At 43.0% G+C, this 19,117-nt stretch overlaps 1 protein-coding gene across 5 annotated transcripts in view; it reads right to left on the bottom strand.

Annotated features, from left to right (window-relative positions):
* The window catches only part of NEK6 (NIMA related kinase 6), a 117,271-nt gene that overhangs the window by 57,926 nt on the left and 40,228 nt on the right, over positions 1-19,117 (bottom strand). For all 5 annotated transcript variants that reach the window (XM_034793958.1, XM_034793961.1, XM_034793960.1 and 2 more), the window contains one exon: positions 14,414-14,535. In XM_034793958.1, coding sequence (XP_034649849.1) covers positions 14,414-14,506 — 93 coding nt within the window. In that variant the 5' untranslated portion in view covers positions 14,507-14,535. The remainder of the gene's footprint in view (positions 1-14,413; positions 14,536-19,117) is intronic.

Raw genomic sequence — 19,117 nt, 5'->3', positions numbered from 1 at the left:
ATGAACAGTCTTATCAAGAATGTTGCTGTGTCATATCATGTTTACAGGTTAGAATGCACTGCTATTAAAATTATAACAATGATTCAGGGCAAGTTTCTCCTCTACAGTGCTGCACTGCATATTCTACACTTGTAGAGCAGTAGAACTTTCACCAATACTGTTTGGAGAAGAGAGTTTTGGCCTAAGGTTTGTCAGATATGTAACACAATATTTATGCAACAGCTGCTTCAGTATCCTATGAAGTATTGTTTCAGTTACGCATTATAAATCTAAAAATCTCTACTAATATTAGGAGCAATGGGAGGTTGTATAGAGTGAACTATACTAGCCAACATTCAGATTCCAGAGCCACGGCAACTCTTTAAATTTATTTTCTATGGGATCATAGTATGAGAATTCTAATTCTACTCCATAGAGCAGGGGTGGGCAAACTACGGCACGCGGGCCACATCTGGCCCGCGGGACCGTCCTGCCCGGTCCCCAAGCTCCTGGCCCCGGAAGCTAGCCCCCAGCCCCTCCCCTGACCCGGTCTCTGTGCTGTGTGGTGGTGGCAGCGCGGTAAGGGAGCAGGGGGGTTGGATAGAGGGCAGGGGAGTTTGGGGTGGTGGTCAGGGGGCGGGGGTGTGGATGGTGGTCGGGGGGGGGGGAGAAGAAAGGGGGTTGAATGGGGGCAGGGGTCCCGGAGGGCAGTCAGGAAGGAGGGGAGTTAGATGGGGCAGCAGGGGGCAGTCAGGGGCACGGGTTCTGGGGGCAGTCAGGGGACAGGGAGAAGGGGTGGTTGGATGGGGCTGGGGTCCCGGGGCGGTGTCAGGAATGAGAGGGGGGTTGGATGGGGCAGCGGGAGTCCGGGGGCAGTCAGGAGACAGGGTGTGGGGGTGTGTGGATGGGGCAGATGTCCCGGGGGTGGGGAGGGGGACCAGATAGGAGGTGGGGACCAGGCCACGATCTCCTCCCCTAACCGGCCCTCCATGCAATTTACGAAACCTGATGCGGCCCTAAGGCCAAAAAGTTCGCCCGCCCCGCCATAGAATTTCAATCAGATTCTGAGTAGTTACATTTTTCTTCATTGGTTAACTCAGAAGAAGAGGAGAATACACAGGTTTGGCCACAAATATTTGCATCACTTGGTTGGTAAATATCGAACTATGGAAGCTTCCCTCCTGTTCTGTCCCTACACAAACGCACTCCAATGAAGGTGGATTCATTCTACTATCCTTTGTTACAGTCAAATCATTGTACTAACTGAATACGGACAAGACTAATCTAAAGGTGTCTCACTGTCTAAACACTCAAGAAAGTGCTTATTTAAAGAAACAATCAAAAGCTGCAATTGTAAATAAGTGCCTCCTCAGACACAGCACCTCTTGAGTAAGAACTGGATGTTTGTGCAGGAACTTTTATAATTACGGGGTCTGTATTTCACAGCACCAGAATGACCAGAAGGAATTGCTGTAGTTTCGTGGCAATATGTGCCTACCACAGATACAAGCCTAGTAAAAAAATATGGCCTTTGCTTATGTCAACAATGGTATCAAGTACAGCTAGAAACATGCCTGCTGATCTGCTATTTTGGTTTCACTCTACTAAGGCAACAAATGGCAGCATTTCCAGCGAATTATTTAAACTTACCATAGGACATACAGTCCTTACAAGGCATTGGGCTATGTTTGCACAAACCCACTGTTTGAAATTTACATAGACTATGAAACTGATCAAAACCAAATTTGTGTCCCACTAACTTTTAAATCATCACACATGCCAGTGCCTAGTCATATACATGATTACTCCTGAGGGCATTCTCTACCAAAAAATTAAAAATTCTGCACATATTTTAAAATTCTGCAAGCTTTATTTGTCAATAAATAAATGCAGAAACTCCAGCCTGGCAGTGGGGAGCACAGGCCACTGGCTGCACAAAGGTGGGAGATCATCCTACAGCCTCCCCACCCAGGGGACACAGACTCAGTGGTAAGGCTGAACCCAACCCTGACACAGCACAAGGCCTGGGCCTGTCCCGGAAACACCCTGGGGCCCTGCCTCTCTGCACCAGGTGTGGGGCAGGCAGGCTCAACCAGGCAGGATCCAAGTGTGGAGGAGCTCATTGTGGGAGAATCAGGTGTGGGGTGAGAGGATTCTGTGTGGGACAATGTGGGTGCAGGCAGCTCAGTGTGGGGGTCTAGGTGTGGGGGGATCTGGATGCACAGAGGCTGGGGGGGGCGGGGTTCCCAGGTGCAGGGGCAATGGGACTCTGCAGGGGCTTCCAGGTGAAAGTGGCTGGGGCTCAGTGGAGGGGTGTGAGGGTCTCAGCAAGGGGGTCTGGGTGCTGGGGGAGGGGGGCTCATCGGGGGGGGGGGCTGGGGGTGGGGGCTCAGGGTGGTGCAGCGGATGCGGCTCATCAGGGTGGGGGTTTGAGTGCAAGGAGCTCACTGGAGGGTGGTCTGGAGGCAGGGAGTCTGAGTGCAGGGGGCTCCAGATACAGGGGTTGAAATTGAACGGGGTGGGGTTCGGGTATGGAGGGTTCTGGGTGGACTAGGCGAGGTCTGGTGGGGGGGTCGGGGGATGGGAGGCCCGGATGCACAGGGGTTGGGTGGGTGAGGGAGCAGCTGCCCATACAGTGCCCGCTCCACCTGCAGCTGAGGAACGATGGGGGCAGGAAGCAGGGGAGGCTGCTGAGCTTCCAGCAGCTGGGGGAGGTTTCGGGGGGGGGGGGGGGGTCTGACACAGCCCCAGCCACTGCCTCTAGGGAAGAGGAAGTCCCGTCCTCTCTTGTCTCCAGCCCGGCTGGGACTAGCAGCTGATCCCGGCTCAGGGTAGGAGCCCCTGGCTGGGGCGTCCCCAGCCCTGCGGTGATTTACCTCACCGCCAACTGCTCCGGGTGCCTGAAACGATGTACCTGCGCAGCTAAAGAGTGGGGCGGGACTGCTCTTGCAGCTTCCCTTTGCTTCCCTGCCAGAAAGTCATTTGTCCGTGAGGAAGCTAAAAAATCTGCGGGAGACATGAATTCTCGCATGCACAGTGGTGCAGAATTCCCCCAGGAGTACATGATGGACACCTGAATGCCAGAAAGAGATCCACGTTTAACATGAATAGTAGCCATTTGCTTTTAATAAATTATCACGCCCTAAATATGCATTTAAAATATTAATTTATATATAAAACACTCTTGGCTTAAGTGTATGCCAAGAAATATATCTAGCAACTCCTTAACTTGAAAAATAAATAATGCTAATAGAGTGACAGGAGTAGGGGCGGTGTTTCTCTCTCTCTCTTCCTTCTCTCCCCCCTCTCCCCCCCAAAACCACTTTTAATATGGCTAGCAGAGAAGGTCTGTTTGCCATGCTGGAGTTAACACTGGGTGATGACTGGACACCTCAGCTGATATGTTCTGGCATCCGCCAAGACTACAGCTGCACATTTACATATGCAATGACCTAGATTTGCATTTGCCATCACAACCTATCAGACCTAATTAAAGTAACAGCGTTTTCATATAAAATAGGAGAGGATGTTAGATTACAGCATGAACCAAAGAGCATGCTCAGGTCAGATCAAACCATAGCAAGGAACTCCCCATTGATTAGCATAGTGTATTTTTCCCTATGCCTATTTAAAAATTAACCACTTCCTATTTGTTCTTATATCTAATGCTAAAGGTGACTTCTGTCAGTGTCTGTAATTCTTCTGACTATTGATACAAAGGACAGGAACACATTTGACTTGGCTGGTAAATATCTAACTAGGAAAATGTCTCTCCTATTCTGATGCTTATACAAATACATTTCACTAATTTCATTATTTAAGAGGAACTATGTTTTCCTAGGTCCTTTTCAGTTCAATCCCCAACAATACTGTTCAGCAAGCTGTCAAAGAATAGATAAAACTGCAGAAGTACAAGTCATGGATTACAAGTGGATAGATTTGCAAATGTACAATTCTGTAAAACTAAAAGGTAAGTTCAGTTGACCCTTCCACCACCACCAAACATACATATCCTCCAGGTGAAGGAGGAGCAATACAGCACCCTTTTGGGGTAAGTGACTGTCTGTAGTGTGTGTTTGTTTGTGTTTGAGGGTTACTTGCTGTGAGCTGAGCTTGTGTTTGTCAGTCTGTTTGTTTGTTTTGGTTGTTTGAAGGACCGTGTGCTGTGGCTGGCAGTTGGAAGGTTTGAAAGCTAGAAGTCTCTGGTAAGTGGCTGAGCCTTAATCAGTGGGCGGGGCATTCATACAGGCCAGGGCTTTATAAAGCAGCGCACAAGCGACCAGGGGCTGCTAACAGGGAGTTTCGCAAGGGAGTTTGGAAGGGGAGCAGGAAGGGGGCGAGGGTCCCTTGCCGGTTCCATCTGTTTTCTCTTGATTCCCCTTAATACCTATAAAGCAACTACATTCATAACTTTTCGCTTAAACAACCCTTTCAGCTGACAGGGGGCTGCAGACGGGAGTTTGACAGAGGGAGGCTTACGATGGTTAGGAAGACCCGCAACACCTGTGCCAGCACTGCTACTGTCTCCTCCACCTGTGCCTGTAGCCAGACAGAGTGCCTAAGCATGGATGCCTCTACCCAGATCCTGGTGTGGTTTTGCAAAGACTGTAACTTGCAATTTCCACTTACTGATATCCAGGCTGGGGGGACCATCCAATGTGAGAGGTGCCTGCTGGTGGAATCTCTCAGGCAGCAGGTGGGAGAGCTACAGGAGGAGGTGGCTAGGTTGAGGAGCATCCGTATCCATGAGCAATTCCTCGACAGTGTCCATGTGGAGACAGCTGAGGTAGCTGTCCCAGTACACAGGACTGCTGATACACCACTGGTGGAGGAGGAGATGGCTCAGGGTGGACACTGGCAGCTGGTTACTTCTGGCAGCAGGCAGTGCTCCACCCTTGCTCCGAACCCTCCTGCCGTGGTTATAGGTAACCGTTATGCTCTTCTTGACACAGGAAAGAAGGAATCACTCCCTACAGTAAAGGAGGAGAAGCCTCGTACCCCTAAGGCTGGAGGGTCTGCTGCCACCACTGCAAATAGGAAACGTAGGGTAGTGGTGGTCGGAGACTCTCTGCTGAGGGGGACGGAGGCGCCCATCTGTCGCCCTGACATCTCATCTCGGGAGGTATGCTGCCTGCCGGGGGCCCGTATCCGAGACGTTACGGAGGCATTGTCGAGGATTATCCAGCCCTCTGACTACTACCCCATGCTACTCATCCATGTGGGCACAAATGATACTGCGCGGTGTGACACTGAGCAGATCAAGAGTGACTACAGGGCTCTGGGAGTACGGGTGAAGGAGTTTGGAGCGCAGGTGGTATTCTCTTCAATTCTTCCTGTCAAAGGTAGGGGCCCGGGCAGAGACAGATGCATCATGGAGGTGAATGCCTGGCTGCGAAGATGGTGTCGCCAGGAGGGCTTTGGCTTCCTAGACCACGGGATGCTTTTCGAGGAAGGACTGCTAGGCAGAGATGGCGTTCACCTTTCGAGGAGAGGAAAGACCCTATTCGGACACAGACTGGCTAACCTAGTGAGGAGGGCTTTAAACTAGGTTCGACGGGGACAGGTGAGCAAAGCCCACAGGTAAGTGGGGAACATGGAGACCGGGGAGATGGGTCGGAAACGAGAGGGAGTGTGGGCTATATTGGCAGAGAGAAAGGAGAGTCAGGACAAAACCGGGAGGAAAGATCAAACCAGTATCTTAGATGCGTATATACAAATGCGAGAAGTATGGGGAATAAGCAGGAAGAACTGGAAGTGCTAATAAATAAATACAACTATGACATTGTTGGCATCACTGAAACTTGGTGGGATAATACACATGATTGGAATGTTGGTGTGGATGGGTACAGCTTGCTCAGGAAGGATAGACAGGGGAAAAAGGGAGGAGGTGTTGCCTTATATATTAAAAATGTACACACTTGGACTGAGGTAGAGATGGACATAGGAGACGGAAGTGTTGAGAGTCTCTGGGTTAGGCTTAAAGGGGCAAAAAACAAGGGAGATGTCCTGCTAGGAGTCTACTACAGGCCACCTAACCAGGTGGAAGAAGTGGATGAGGCTTTTTTCAAGCAACTAACAAAATCATCCAAAGCCCAAGATTTGGTGGTGATGGGGGACTTCAACTATCCGGATATATGTTGGGAGAATAACACAGCGGGGCACAGACTATCCAACAAATTCTTGGACTGGATTGGGGACAACTTTTTATTTCAGAAGGTTGAAAAAGCTACTAGGGGGGAAGCTGTTCTAGACTTGATTTTAACAAATAGGGAGGAACTCGTTGAGAATGTGAAAGTAGAAGGCAGCCTGGGTGAAAGTGATCATGAAATCATAGAGTTTGCAATTCTAAGGAAGGGTAGAAGGGAGAACAGCAAAATAGAGACAATGGATTTCAGGAAGGCAGATTTTGGGAAGCTCAGAGAGCTGATGGGTAAAGTCCCATGGGAATCAAGACTGAGGGGAAAAACAACTGAGGAGAGTTGGCAGTTTTTCAAAGGGACACTATTAAGGGCCCAAAAGCAAGCTATTCCGCTGGTTAGGAAAGATAGAAAATGTGGCAAAAGACCACCTTGGCTTAACCACGAGATCTTGCACGATCTAAAAAATAAAAAGGAGTCATATAAAAAATGGAAACTAGGACAGATTACAAAGGATGAATATAGGCAAACAACACAGGAATGCAGGGGCAAGATTAGAAAGGCAAAGGCACAAAATGAGCTCAAACTAGCTACGGGAATAAAAGGAAACAAGAAGACTTTTTATCAATACATTAGAAGCAAGAGGAAGACCAAAGACAGGGTAGGCCCACTGCTTAGTGAAGAGGGAGAAACAGTAACAGGAAACTTGGAAATGGCAGAGATGCTTAATGACTTCTTTGTTTCGGTCTTCACCGAGAAGTCTGAAGGAATGCCTAACATAGTGAATGCTAATGGGAAGGGGGTAGGTTTAGCGGATAAAATAAAAAAAGAACAAGTTAAAAATCACTTAGAAAAGTTAGATGCCTGCAAGTCACCCGGGCCTGATGAAATGCATCCTAGAATACTCAAGGAGCTAATAGAGGAGGTATCTGAGCCTCTAGCTATTATCTTTGGAAAGTCATGGGAGACGGGAGAGATTCCAGAAGACTGGAAAAGGGCAAATATAGTGCCCATCTATAAAAAGGGAAATAAAAACAACCCAGGTAACTACAGACCAGTTAGTTTAACTTCTGTGCCAGGGAAGATAATGGAGCAAGTAATTAAGGAAATCATCTGCAAACACTTGGAAGGTGGTAAGGTGATAGGGAACAGCCAGCATGGATTTGTGAAGAACAAATCATGTCAAACTAATCTGATAGCTTTCTTTGATAGGATAACGAGCCTTGTGGATAAGGGTGAAGCGGTGGATGTGGTATACCTAGACTTTAGTAAGGCATTTGATACGGTCTCGCATGATATTCTTATCGATAAACTAGGCAAATACAAATTAGATGGGGCTACTATAAGGTGGGTGCATAACTGGCTGGATAACCGTACTCAGAGAGTTGTTATTAATGGTTCCCAATCCTGCTGGAAAGGCGTAACGAGTGGGGTTCCGCAGGGGTCTGTTTTGGGACCGGCTCTGTTCAATATCTTCATCAACGACTTAGATATTGGCATAGAAAGTACGCTTATTAAGTTTGCGGATGATACCAAACTGGGAGGGATTGCAACTACTTTGGAGGACAGGGTCATAATTCAAAATGATCTGGACAAATTGGAGAAATGGTCTGTGTTAAACAGGATGAAGTTTAATAAAGACAAATGCAAAGTGCTCCACTTAGGAAGGAAAAATCAATTTCACACATACAGAATGGGAAAAGACTGTCTAGGAAGGAGTACGGCAGAAAGGGATCTAGGGGTTATAGTGGACCACAAGCTAAATATGAGTCAACAGTGTGATGCTGTTGCAAAAAAAGCAAACATGATTCTGGGATGCATTAACAGGTGTGTTGTGAGCAAGACACGAGAAGTCATTCTTCCGCTCTACTCTGCTCTGGTTAGGCCTCAGCTGGAGTATTGTGTCCAGTTCTGGGCACCGCATTTTAAAAAAGATGTCGAGAAATTGGAAAGGGTCCAAAGAAGAGCAACAAGAATGATTAAAGGTCTTGAGAACATGACCTATGAAGGAAGGCTGAAAGAACTGGGTTTGTTTAGTTTGGAAAAGAGAAGACTGAGAGGGGACATGATAGCAGTTTTCAGGTATCTAAAAGGGTGTCATGAGGAGGAGGGAGAGAACTTGTTCACCTTAGCCTCTAAGGATAGAACCAGGAACAATGGGTTTAAACTGCAGCAAGGGAGGTCTAGGTTGGACATTAGGAAAAAGTTCCTAACTGTCAGGGTGGTTAAACACTGGAACAAATTGCCTAGGGAGGTTGTGGAATCTCCGTCTCTGGAGATATTTAAGAGTAGGTTAGATAAATGTCTATCAGGGATGGTCTAGACAGTATTTGGTCCTGCCATGCGGGCAGGGGACTGGACTCGATGACCTCTCGAGGTCCCTTCCAGTCCTATAATCTATGAATCTATGAATCCTACCTAGGGGGCCTTCCACATTTCCAAGAGTGCTGCAGTCTGAGTGCAGGTGCCAGTGTTTGAAGGAATATGAGACAGAAGCTAGCAGTGGATCCTTCAGAGCGAGGTTGAGACACATTGACAGGGCAGCTTTGTATTTAGTCATTTTTTGAATGTTCAGAGTGTGTGTGAAATTCAATAATCTGAACAGTACAAATTCCAAAGCAGCGGTAGGACTGGATCTAAACTGGGAAGAAATAATTTGGAGCCAAAGGCTGCTTTGTCCTTAGCTACACAATAAGTAGCATTTTTTTCTACTGTTCCGTAAAAGAACAGGACAAAAATTAAGCTTAACTATAACCCTCATTCAAATAAAGCAGATCTTCATTTTTAAGGAGAAATCCAGAGATCATTCCAAGAATCAGATTGGGCAACGTCTCTGCAGGACGCATTCCTTGTGAACTGTAACCGCTGACACAAAAACAACAAATCTCAAAGTCAGGGGAGAACAGTACGGAAAAAAGCAACTTTCCTCACACGCTTAAAGGAGAAGTTAACCAGATCATTCGGCACCAAATGGTGGTGGTTAATGGGATTTCCTGCCAAATAGGAGAATTAATGAGGTTTTACATTCTAAACAACCTAAGAGAGAAACTCCTCAGAGACATATGTAATAAGATGACTAATTATATCAGCTGCAGTGATATGAACCTTAATTATTAAGGAATTTCAGCCTATATACATGTCAGAGTGCAAAACAGTTCAGACAGATAGGGTGATGGTAGATGGATTCCTACTTACAGATTTATCTATTTACCCCTTTGTAGTAGTGCTTGGAGTAGAGCAAAGGAGGCTCTGTTATACTGACACAAAGAACTAGACTTAGAAGGCTCTTCAGTTCCAAAGAAAAAGCCAACTTTCTAATACATTCATATTCAGTGGCTAGGTTAAGTTACTCTACGAGATAGGGTGCAAGATAGAACAGAGACGCCTCTGGGCTCTTACAAATATGTTCTTTTTTCTGTATGGTCACATTTCCCAACCATTGGGTACAACACATGGATCTTATTCCTTATCAAGCCTTCAGTGCCTTTCTTCACAAGAAAACTACTGCAGAGATGGGGAAGTCATAGCAACAAATACCAAAGTGGAAGGCACCAGTGGTAAATAACATTCTCTGAATATGCATGTGTACACACATCTTAGAATGCACAGGTGCAGCAGATGTCTTTCAGTGCTTCCATCCAGCACTAAATGTCTTCCATCTAGTATTAAAATTGTTCAACCTCTCCTGAAGGACAGCAGCTATCAACAAGCAGACGTAAAGAGCCACAAGGTTTGGGGAGAATTTTTGGAGAATTTTGAAATGTGCACCTAACTAAGGTTTTACTTCAGAATTTGAAGGAAGAGTGTGTTGGGGGCATGGGAGAGAGAAGTGTGCTGCAGATAGACTTTTTCAGTCTCTGGAGAGACTGACAATGCATTTTACTATTCAATTCATACTATTATTAAAAAGCTAACTGTTGAAAACTACTGCATAATGCTTTGAGAGCTGGCTGAGAAGCAGCCACTGCTGCTGCTGACCTGCAGTTTCAGGCAGAGACTAGAACAATGTGGTCACTGTAGGATGCGAGACTAGACAGCAAAATCTCAGCACAATAATAATATGACATGGAGTTGTGGCTCTATGACTGCTTCTCAGAGGCATGGAGAGATTTGAGTCTGGGTGTGGCTACAGGATGGAAATATCCTGTGATAATTGCCTGCTGTGTAAACAATAAAAGCTCATGTTAATAAATAATAAGTTCAGTTGTTTTATTCCAGCCTGATTGGCATGAAAGGAAGTCAGCACTTGCCATAAGTCTGAACTAGTGGCAACCAGGCACAGAATGCTCAAAATACTTCTGACCTACCTAAAGATTCTTAAAAATTGGTTAACAAATAGTTAAAAAGTTAGCCATTACAATCTTTAGTTACCAAGAAAAACATTTTTCCCCTGTAGGAGCATGAAATTAAATATTTCTTGTAAAAGAACAAAAAAGCATTCGCCCAATTAATTTTCTGAAATCTCATTAAAAAATTTAGCCTGACTAAGTCATAGACTTCTGACCTGAATTTTAATTATCTTTACGCTGGATGTAAGCTTTTTTCTGATATTTGCAATGCATCATTAATTTTAAGGCAACTGCTTCTATGCTTTTAAAGTGCATGCTTCATCTGAATGACATTTACCATAAACTAATTTCACCTTTGAAAAACATCTGTGTTGGTACATGGGGAAGCCTTAGCATATGCAGTATAATGCATATGTATTCAAAGGACTGATTTACTATCATCATCAATCATTCAAATCTCTTTTTGATCTGTCAAACTGTACATCCATATCCATAAAATAAAATCTTGCTGAAAAAAAATGTATGTTCATTTTGAGATTGAAATTCTTTTTCTGGTGTGGATTTACAAAAATACACTAGAAGAATAAATTGGTTTATGTAGGGTTTCTAAGCTCCACCAACTAGAACAGGAAAATACTGGGCTTGTAAATGTGAATTATTGTTCAAGTATCAGACAGCTATTGTGGTAATGACTGCAGCTGATGACTGTTAGCTCTCAGTTTTTGGACTTCATAGTTTCAGAAACCAGTATGATAATCTCTGATATCCTGAATCTGAATTGTTAGCTACAATTCAAAGTCTGATGAACAACTTGGCTCCAGTTTGAAATGTTATCTTCTCTACCAGCGAAAAATTAGTACTGGCTAATGAAAAAAGTCGACGGGAAAAGAGAAATGTTGACTTTGAATTTGTAGGCTAAGCCAATATTCAGTAGGGGAAACTGAATAAAAAGCTGGATGCCTCAGGGAATTGTAAATGGGACAGAGACTTTCACTGCTAAGTGAATCCAATCTAAATCAGTAGTGACCAAAATTAGTTATGAGCAATCCTAGTATCTGAGAACTGTAAAAATAAGGGTCAGAGAACAGACACTGGATTGCATTATTGTTTTTATAAAACCAAATTTCACTCAATAAAAATGATGAAAAAGCTACATTTTTAGAACTGTATTTTGCATACTTCACATAATCTTTACTCCTCTGCGACCCAGAGCAAACAAATAAACTGGGTATTTCACTGATTGCCAGCTTGCCGTCAGGAACATTACTGTTTCTTTTTACAAACTTCATAGGAACAATGCTGGGCTGATATCCTTGCTGTGATTTTATAAGTTCCTCTCTATATATATTCACTTACTCTAATTAGAAAACTTCTAAGTATGAAGTTCTATTGTGAGTCATAAGGAAAAGGTTAACTAAAACACTAAATATAAATACTGCAGATGAGCAGCTAGGGATGGTTCTAAACTAGCACTGCAAACCTTCTGGGGCAAGTTTGAAACAAATTGTGACACGTAGTCAATTTATCTCTCTTAAAGTTGAAATTATATACCTTTTTATTGTATATGCAACTTATAAAAAAAATAAATATCAAGCCACCAGAGTACAACTACGACAGCCCCAAATTTTTATATAACAGAAAAATACTCCAGAATGTGAACTATACACGAGGCAGGCAGCAGCAAAGATCAGGCTACAACTGGAAAGCTATGCTGGTACTTGCAGCTCACGTAGTATTAAGAAAAGCAAATACCACTTCCCCACCTGTGCAGAAGCACTTTAGTGGCAGCATTAGCTGTAGAAGGGCACTGCATAAAAGCACATAGTCTTCTTATGGAAGTGTTGTCTAGTAATTGGAGAAGGGGATGGGAAGTCAATGGCCCTGGAATTCTATTTCCAGCTCTGCCACTGACTTGTTATGCCACATTAGGACAGCCATTCCCTCCACTTTGCCACCTGTAAAATGGAAATAATACGCTTTTGTAAAGTGTTTGAAATTGTAAGATGAAAAGTGCTAAAAGCATTTTTCAACCAAAGAGTGAAAACTACTGTTAGGAAAGGCCTTTGGGATAGGAGTATACTCCTGGTCTGGTCTGTCTGCAGATGAAGGCACAACCTTGACCGAAGAAAAGAAACCATTCCATTTAGTTTATTCTCTCACTCTCCCCACTCCCCCACCTTTTTTTGCTGAGACTTTAAAAGCCAACACACCGCCTGCTCTGCAGAAACATTGAAGCCCCGTGCGTAACACTTTTCATAAAAGATGTTTAACCAACATTTCCCTCCCTTCCATCCTAAACTACAGCATAGCATGCTAGCATTACTAACACCCTCAGAGACTAGGATCGTTGCATTTCATGGTGCAGAATTATGTAGTTTGGGATCCTTCCACATAAGAGATACCACAAAACTAAGAAGCTCTCTAATTACATTTATGCCAAATGAAAAACCAGATATACCACAATAAACAAACCATCATCATCTTGACACACAAGGAAGTTGTGATAATCTTTGCTTCAGAAGTTACTATATTGTGTTTCTTTTTACAATAAACTATGTTTAAAACTAACATTTCACCTTCTCAGTAACACTGTTTCTCTGGTTTATTCAGCACCAAGGCTATTAAAAAGGAGTAAAGATGCAAGAGCTCTTTTCCCCACCCCCAATTTCCAATCTGGATCTTCCTCAGAACAGCTGACATACTCAAGACACCTCCACTGATATAATTTAGATACTAACAGAAGAGAGGGAAATCTTCACTGAACAATGACCATTCAGCAAAATGAGGTTGCTCAGCATCAGGGTAACGGCAGAACATAGAGTATTACCTACTAATTACACTTAACTATGTCATTACAAATTCTAACATGTGCTCCACGATGCCATGAACGTAGCTGCTGCTTAAAAACACTTCCTAATCTTGTTCATGAAATAATTACAGGGGCTCTACCCTGCCAAATGAGGCAGTAATTAACCCTAATTGCTCAAAATGCAACTAGCTAATTCTAGGAGATTAATCAAGGGGATTCAATTATTATTAAATGACTTAATATGACAAATTGCTGCATTAGGAGAGGGGGCTGTGCTCCATACAATGTATTTTCAAAGCAGCGCTACACAAAATATATTCATTGTTTTTGGAATCTTGTATCTATGTTTTGCTACAGCTTTCCTAATGAATTATTCCTGTCCAAGGAACCTCAAACCACCACTGGATCCAATACTTAAAGTGGCAAATTAACACCCGAACTTCCCAGCAAGACTTCTAGCACTCTTCTTTACCTTTAAGGCTTTTTGTTAAGTGCACTAGGTACTGTGCAGGTAAAAATTAACTGTTCTGATAATATCTGCAGCCTTAAACACCCTCCAAGGAGGGAGGTAGCCCCAAGCCATACCAACAAAAATAATCTCTTGGTTAAACTGAAAATCTGCAGTTAGTCTGGAAATAAGACCTAATGATATCTTTATCCCCTACCCCTTTTGTGGACTGTTAGTTACAAGAGGGAGAGTATCATACAGGGAAACATGTTTGTGAAGACAAAAAATATCAAGGAACGATGCTCCCAGAGACTCAGAAGATAGAAAGAGAGCATACAATTTCATCTGGACTGACCTGTTTCTTGTATTTGGTAATTATCATTAAAATATTCACTATTAAAATATTCCAGTAGATAAATAAAGAATATATTTATCATTAAAATTCAAACAGCTTCTTTTCTTTGGCCTCCCTTTAAAGAATCGCAGCAACACAGAAAGTCAGCATTCTATCAGTATAAGCTTTTTATAAGCCAATTTCAAAACACTTGCTATAGATACCATAGAAAATGTTTCCCATTCCTCCTTTGATCATCAAAAATGGGTTTGAAGCAACACTGTCAAGCTGTTTGGCCCAAAAATTGATATGCCTTAAAGACTATACTAATCTTAACATTTAAAAACAGTTATAAAAAAGGACTCCATGGGGTCTTTAAGGAGAAAAAAGGGGGATTAAAGAGACAAATGTGCTTACTTGAGGATCATGCTGATATTCCTGCCCTGGCACTTTGCAGAGAGGGTTGTTCTGGTCCCCTAGATGATGTGGATGGTTATGCTGTCCTTCCATGGTAACATGCCAATCTTTGCCCTAGAATTCTGTTGAAATAAAAAAAGAAAGCCATGTCACTGTTACCAATCCAACACATTGAAAGTGGAAAGAATTTGCAATATGAGTCTGTCTGGGTATGTGCATAAACAGAGAAAGAGAGGATAGTCTTTTCCTCTCCTTCATTCCAGTGGATGTTCCAATGCACAGAACTCTTGAAGCAAGAATCCTTCATTTTCCACCACAGCCTAAGCTTCATTAACTTCTTTAGGGAGAAGAGCTGTATTTTTGATCTGACGGAAAAAGAATTTGATGGAGCCAAAAATGAAGACCTTTTAGGTTTTCCAGAGTCTAAGCATGTCACAAATACACTACTCAGAGTCCTTTCAGCTTGTGTATGCAGAAAGCAGTGGGTCAAGCACATTCTGATCTCCACAGACAACAGCAAGGGAGGAAGCCTCATGATATCATAACCATCATTGATTTCCATGAAAGCTTTCACACTGAGCAGAATATCAACAACAGCTAATGTGTGTATGTTCTATCTTTATGTTACCCATAAAAGAGCTTGCTTTCACGAGTTCAAATATAAATTAATTTTGCAGCAATAGCTGGGCACTGCCACCAATAAAGCTACATGGCCTAAGTGCAATTATACATACAGAAAAGAATACTATAAGAAAGGTTAGCACTTTTTTCACTGATAAAAGAAAGGAACTAAAAAAAATTAATAAGAGCAAGTAAAAGAAAACTCTTTCTTCAAGAAAGTATTTCATATCATATTTAACTGTTCTTCCTGGCACACTATCTTGCACTGGGAGGAATTACAGATCCGATAGGTCTCATCTCTAGTAATTCTTTAAATCAGATGGCATATCAATTGCAAACAAATCATGCACTTTTGTCAATTTAAAAATACAGAATTAAACTGATTGTGAGCCAATAATGTTCTCCAATGAGCCTGTATTTTGATATCTTTCGACATTCAGAGCCTGCATAGGTTTGTTGGTGTCCTCCATCCCACCCATATCTATTCAGTGGAATCTATATAAAACAAAAAAGTGAAATCCCCCATCTAAAGCGCTTTTAATTCTTTTTCTTTCTGGAGGTATGTATAACCTTGATGATGGCCTGTACAAACCTCCAGATGCCCTTAACAAGGGTTAGCAGATATAGAGTGATGCAATAATGGACCCCGGGTGTTTTTCTGAGCCCTACCTCCCATTTCCTGACCAGACAGTTCCTCTTCCAAATCATAAGAACAGCCGTACTGGGTCAGACCAAAGGTCATCTAGCCCAGTTTCTTGTCTACGACAGTGGCCAATGCCAGGTGCCCCAGAGGGAGTGAACCTAACAGGTAATGATCAAGTGATCAAAGCATCCCTTTTTACTCCTCTAAGGCTAGGTCTATACTACCCGCCTGAATCGGCGGGTAGAAATCGACCTCTCGGGGATCGATATATCGCGTCCCGTTGGGACGCGACAATCGATCCCCGAATCGGCGCTCTTACTCCACCAGCGGAGGTGGTAGTAAGCGCCGCTGACAGAAAGCCGCAGAAGTCGATTTTGCCGCCGTCCTCACAACGGGGTAAGTCGGCTGCGATACGTCGAATTCAGCTACGCTATTCACGTAGCTGAATTTGCGTATCTTAAATCGACTCCCCCCTGTAGTGTAGATGTACCCTAAGAGACTATCCCTTCAGCACCTTTTCTGATGCTGGGAAGCAGGAACAAGCCAACTATCTGTTTTTATTTATTTTAATTTATCTTTGGCAGCATGACAAGTGCAAGATTTGGGTTAATCTCAAACAAGCGGCACAGAAGAAGGCTGCAATGTCAGTGATTGTCTGAATGGAGAAGAGGAAAGATTTAAAGGAAAATAAGTGTGAGCTCCAAGTAGCTTCACTAACTACTTTAGGGAGAAGAGCTGTATTTTCGATCTGATGGAAAAAGAATTTGATGGAGCCAAAAATGAAGAACTTTTAGGTTTTAAAGCTTCAGCTGCATTTGGAGTAAAATTATTTTCCAAGCATATCAGGAAGATAACTTATAACATTTACTGATACTCTGTAAGTGTCAAAGAATTCCAAGAAAATTTTTCCAGTGTCATCTTCAAGTATAAGAACATAAGAATGGCCCTACTGGTTTAGATCAAAGGTCCATCTAGCCCAGTATCCTGTCTTCTGGCAGTCGACAGTGCCAGGTGCCCCAGAGTGAATGAACAGAACAAGTAATCATCAAGTGATCCATCCCCTGTTGCTCATTCCCAGCTTCTGGCAAACAGAGGCTAGGGATACCATTCCTGCCCATGCTGGCTAATAGCCATTGATGGACCTATCTCCATGAACTTATCTAGTTCTTTTTTGAACCCTGTTATGGTCTTGGCCTTCACCACATCGTCTGGCAAGGAGTTCCACAGGTTGACTGTGTGTTGTGTGAAGAAATACTTCCTTGTGTTTGTTTTAAACCTGCTGCCTATTAATTTCATTTGGTGACCCCAGTTCTTGTGTTATGAGAAGTAGTAAACACCACTTCCTTCTCTACACCAGTCATGATTTTATAGACTTCAATCATATCTCCCCTTAGCCATCTCTTTTCCAAGCTGAAAAGTCCCAGTCTTATTAATCTCTCCTCATACGGAAGCAGTTCCATACCTCTAATCATTTTTGTTGCCCTTTTCCAATTCCAGTATATCTTTTTTGAGATGGGGCGACCACATCTGCACACAGTTTTCAAGATGTGGGCGTACCATGGATTTATATAATGGTAACATGATATTTTCTGTCCTATTATCTATCCCTTTCTTAATTATTCCCAGCATTCTGTTCGCTTTTTTGACTGCTGCTGCACATTGAGTGGATGTTTTCAGAGAACTATCCACAATGACTCCAAGATCTCTTTCTTCAATGGGACAGCTAATTTAGACCCTGTCATTTTATATTTATAGTTGGAATTATGCTTTCCACTGTGCATTACTCGAAATTTAATGTTGATAAATGGAATCTGCCATTTTGTTGCCCAGTCACCAAATTTTGAGAGATCCTTTTGTAGCTCTTGGCAGTCTGCCTGGGTCTTAACTATCTTTAGTAATTTTGTATCATCTGCAAATTTTCCAACCTCACTGTTTACCCCTTTTTCCAGATCATTTATGAATATGTCGAACAGGACTGGTCCCAGAACAGACCACTGGGGAACACCACTATTTACCTTTCTCCATTCTGAAACCTGACCATTTATACCTACCCTTTGTTTCCTATCTTTTAACCAGTTACTGATCCATGAGAACACCTTCCCTCTCATCCCGTGGCAGCTTACTTTGCGAAAGAGCCTTTGGTGAGGGACCTTATCAAAAGCTCTCTGAAAATTTAAGGACACTATATCCACTGGATCCCCCTGGTCCACATGCTTGTTGACCTCCTCAAAGAATTCTAGTAGATTGGTGAGGCATGATTTCCCTTTACTAAAACCATGTTGACTCTTCCTCAACAAATTATGTTCATCTATATGTCTGACAATATTGTTCTTTATTATAGTTTCAATCAGTTTGCCCGGTACTGAAGTCAGGCTTACACGCCTGTAATTGCTGGGATCACCTCTGGAGCCCTTTTTAAAAATTGGCATCACCTTAGCTATCCTCCAGTCATCCGGTACAGAAGCTGATTTAAATGATAGGTTACAGACTACAGTTAGTAGTTCCGTAATTTCACATTTGAGTTCTTTCAGAACTCTTGGGTGAATCTGGTCCTGGTGACTTATTGCTGTTTAATTTATCAATTTGTTCCAAAACCTCCTCTAATGATACCTCAATCTGGGACAGTTCCTCAGATCTGCCACCTAAAAAGAGTGGCTCAGGTTTGGGAATCTCCCTCACATCCTCAGCCATGAAAACCAATGACAAGAATTCTTTAGTTTCTCCGCAATGGCCTTATCGTCCTTGAGTGCTCCTTTAGCACCTTGATCATCCAGTGGTTGTTTAGCAGGCTTCCTGCTTCTGATGTACTTAAAAAAAAAAAAAAAAAACTATTACTTTTTGAGTCTTTGGCTAACTGTTCTTCAAATTCTTTTTTGACCTTCCTAATCGTATTTTTACACTTTATTTGCCAATATTTATGCACCTTTCTATTTTCCTCACTAGGATTTAACTTCCACCTTTTAAAGGATGCCTTTTGGCCTCTCACTGCTTCTTCTACTTTGTTGTTTAGCCACTGTGGCTCTTTTTTGGTTTTCTTACTATGTTTTTTAATTTGGGGTATACATTTAAGTTGAGCCTCTATTATGGTGTCTTTAAAAAGTTTCCACGCAGCTTGCAGAGATTTCACTTTTGGTGCTGTATCCTTTAATTTCTGTTTAACTAACCTCCTCATTTTTGTGTAGTACCCCTTTCTGAAATTAAATGCTACAGTGTTGGGCCGCATCACAAAGATTCCCATATAGCAGTGTTGTTGTAGCTGAGTTGGTCCCAGGATATTAGAGAGACATGGTGGGTGAGGTAATATCTTTTATTGGACCAACTTCTGTTGGTGAGAGAGAGATGCTTTTAAGCTTACACAGAGCTCTTCTTCAGGTCTGAGTACATTTCCTAGGCACGAAGAAGAGCTCTGTGTAGCTCAAAAGCTTGTGTCTCTCACCAAC

Source organism: Trachemys scripta, chromosome 17, assembly GCF_013100865.1.
Source record: "Trachemys scripta elegans isolate TJP31775 chromosome 17, CAS_Tse_1.0, whole genome shotgun sequence".
Classification (NCBI taxonomy): domain Eukaryota; kingdom Metazoa; phylum Chordata; order Testudines; family Emydidae; genus Trachemys; species Trachemys scripta.
The sequence above is the reverse complement of the archived record's forward strand: the minus strand, read 5'-3'. Positions and strand labels throughout refer to the sequence as shown.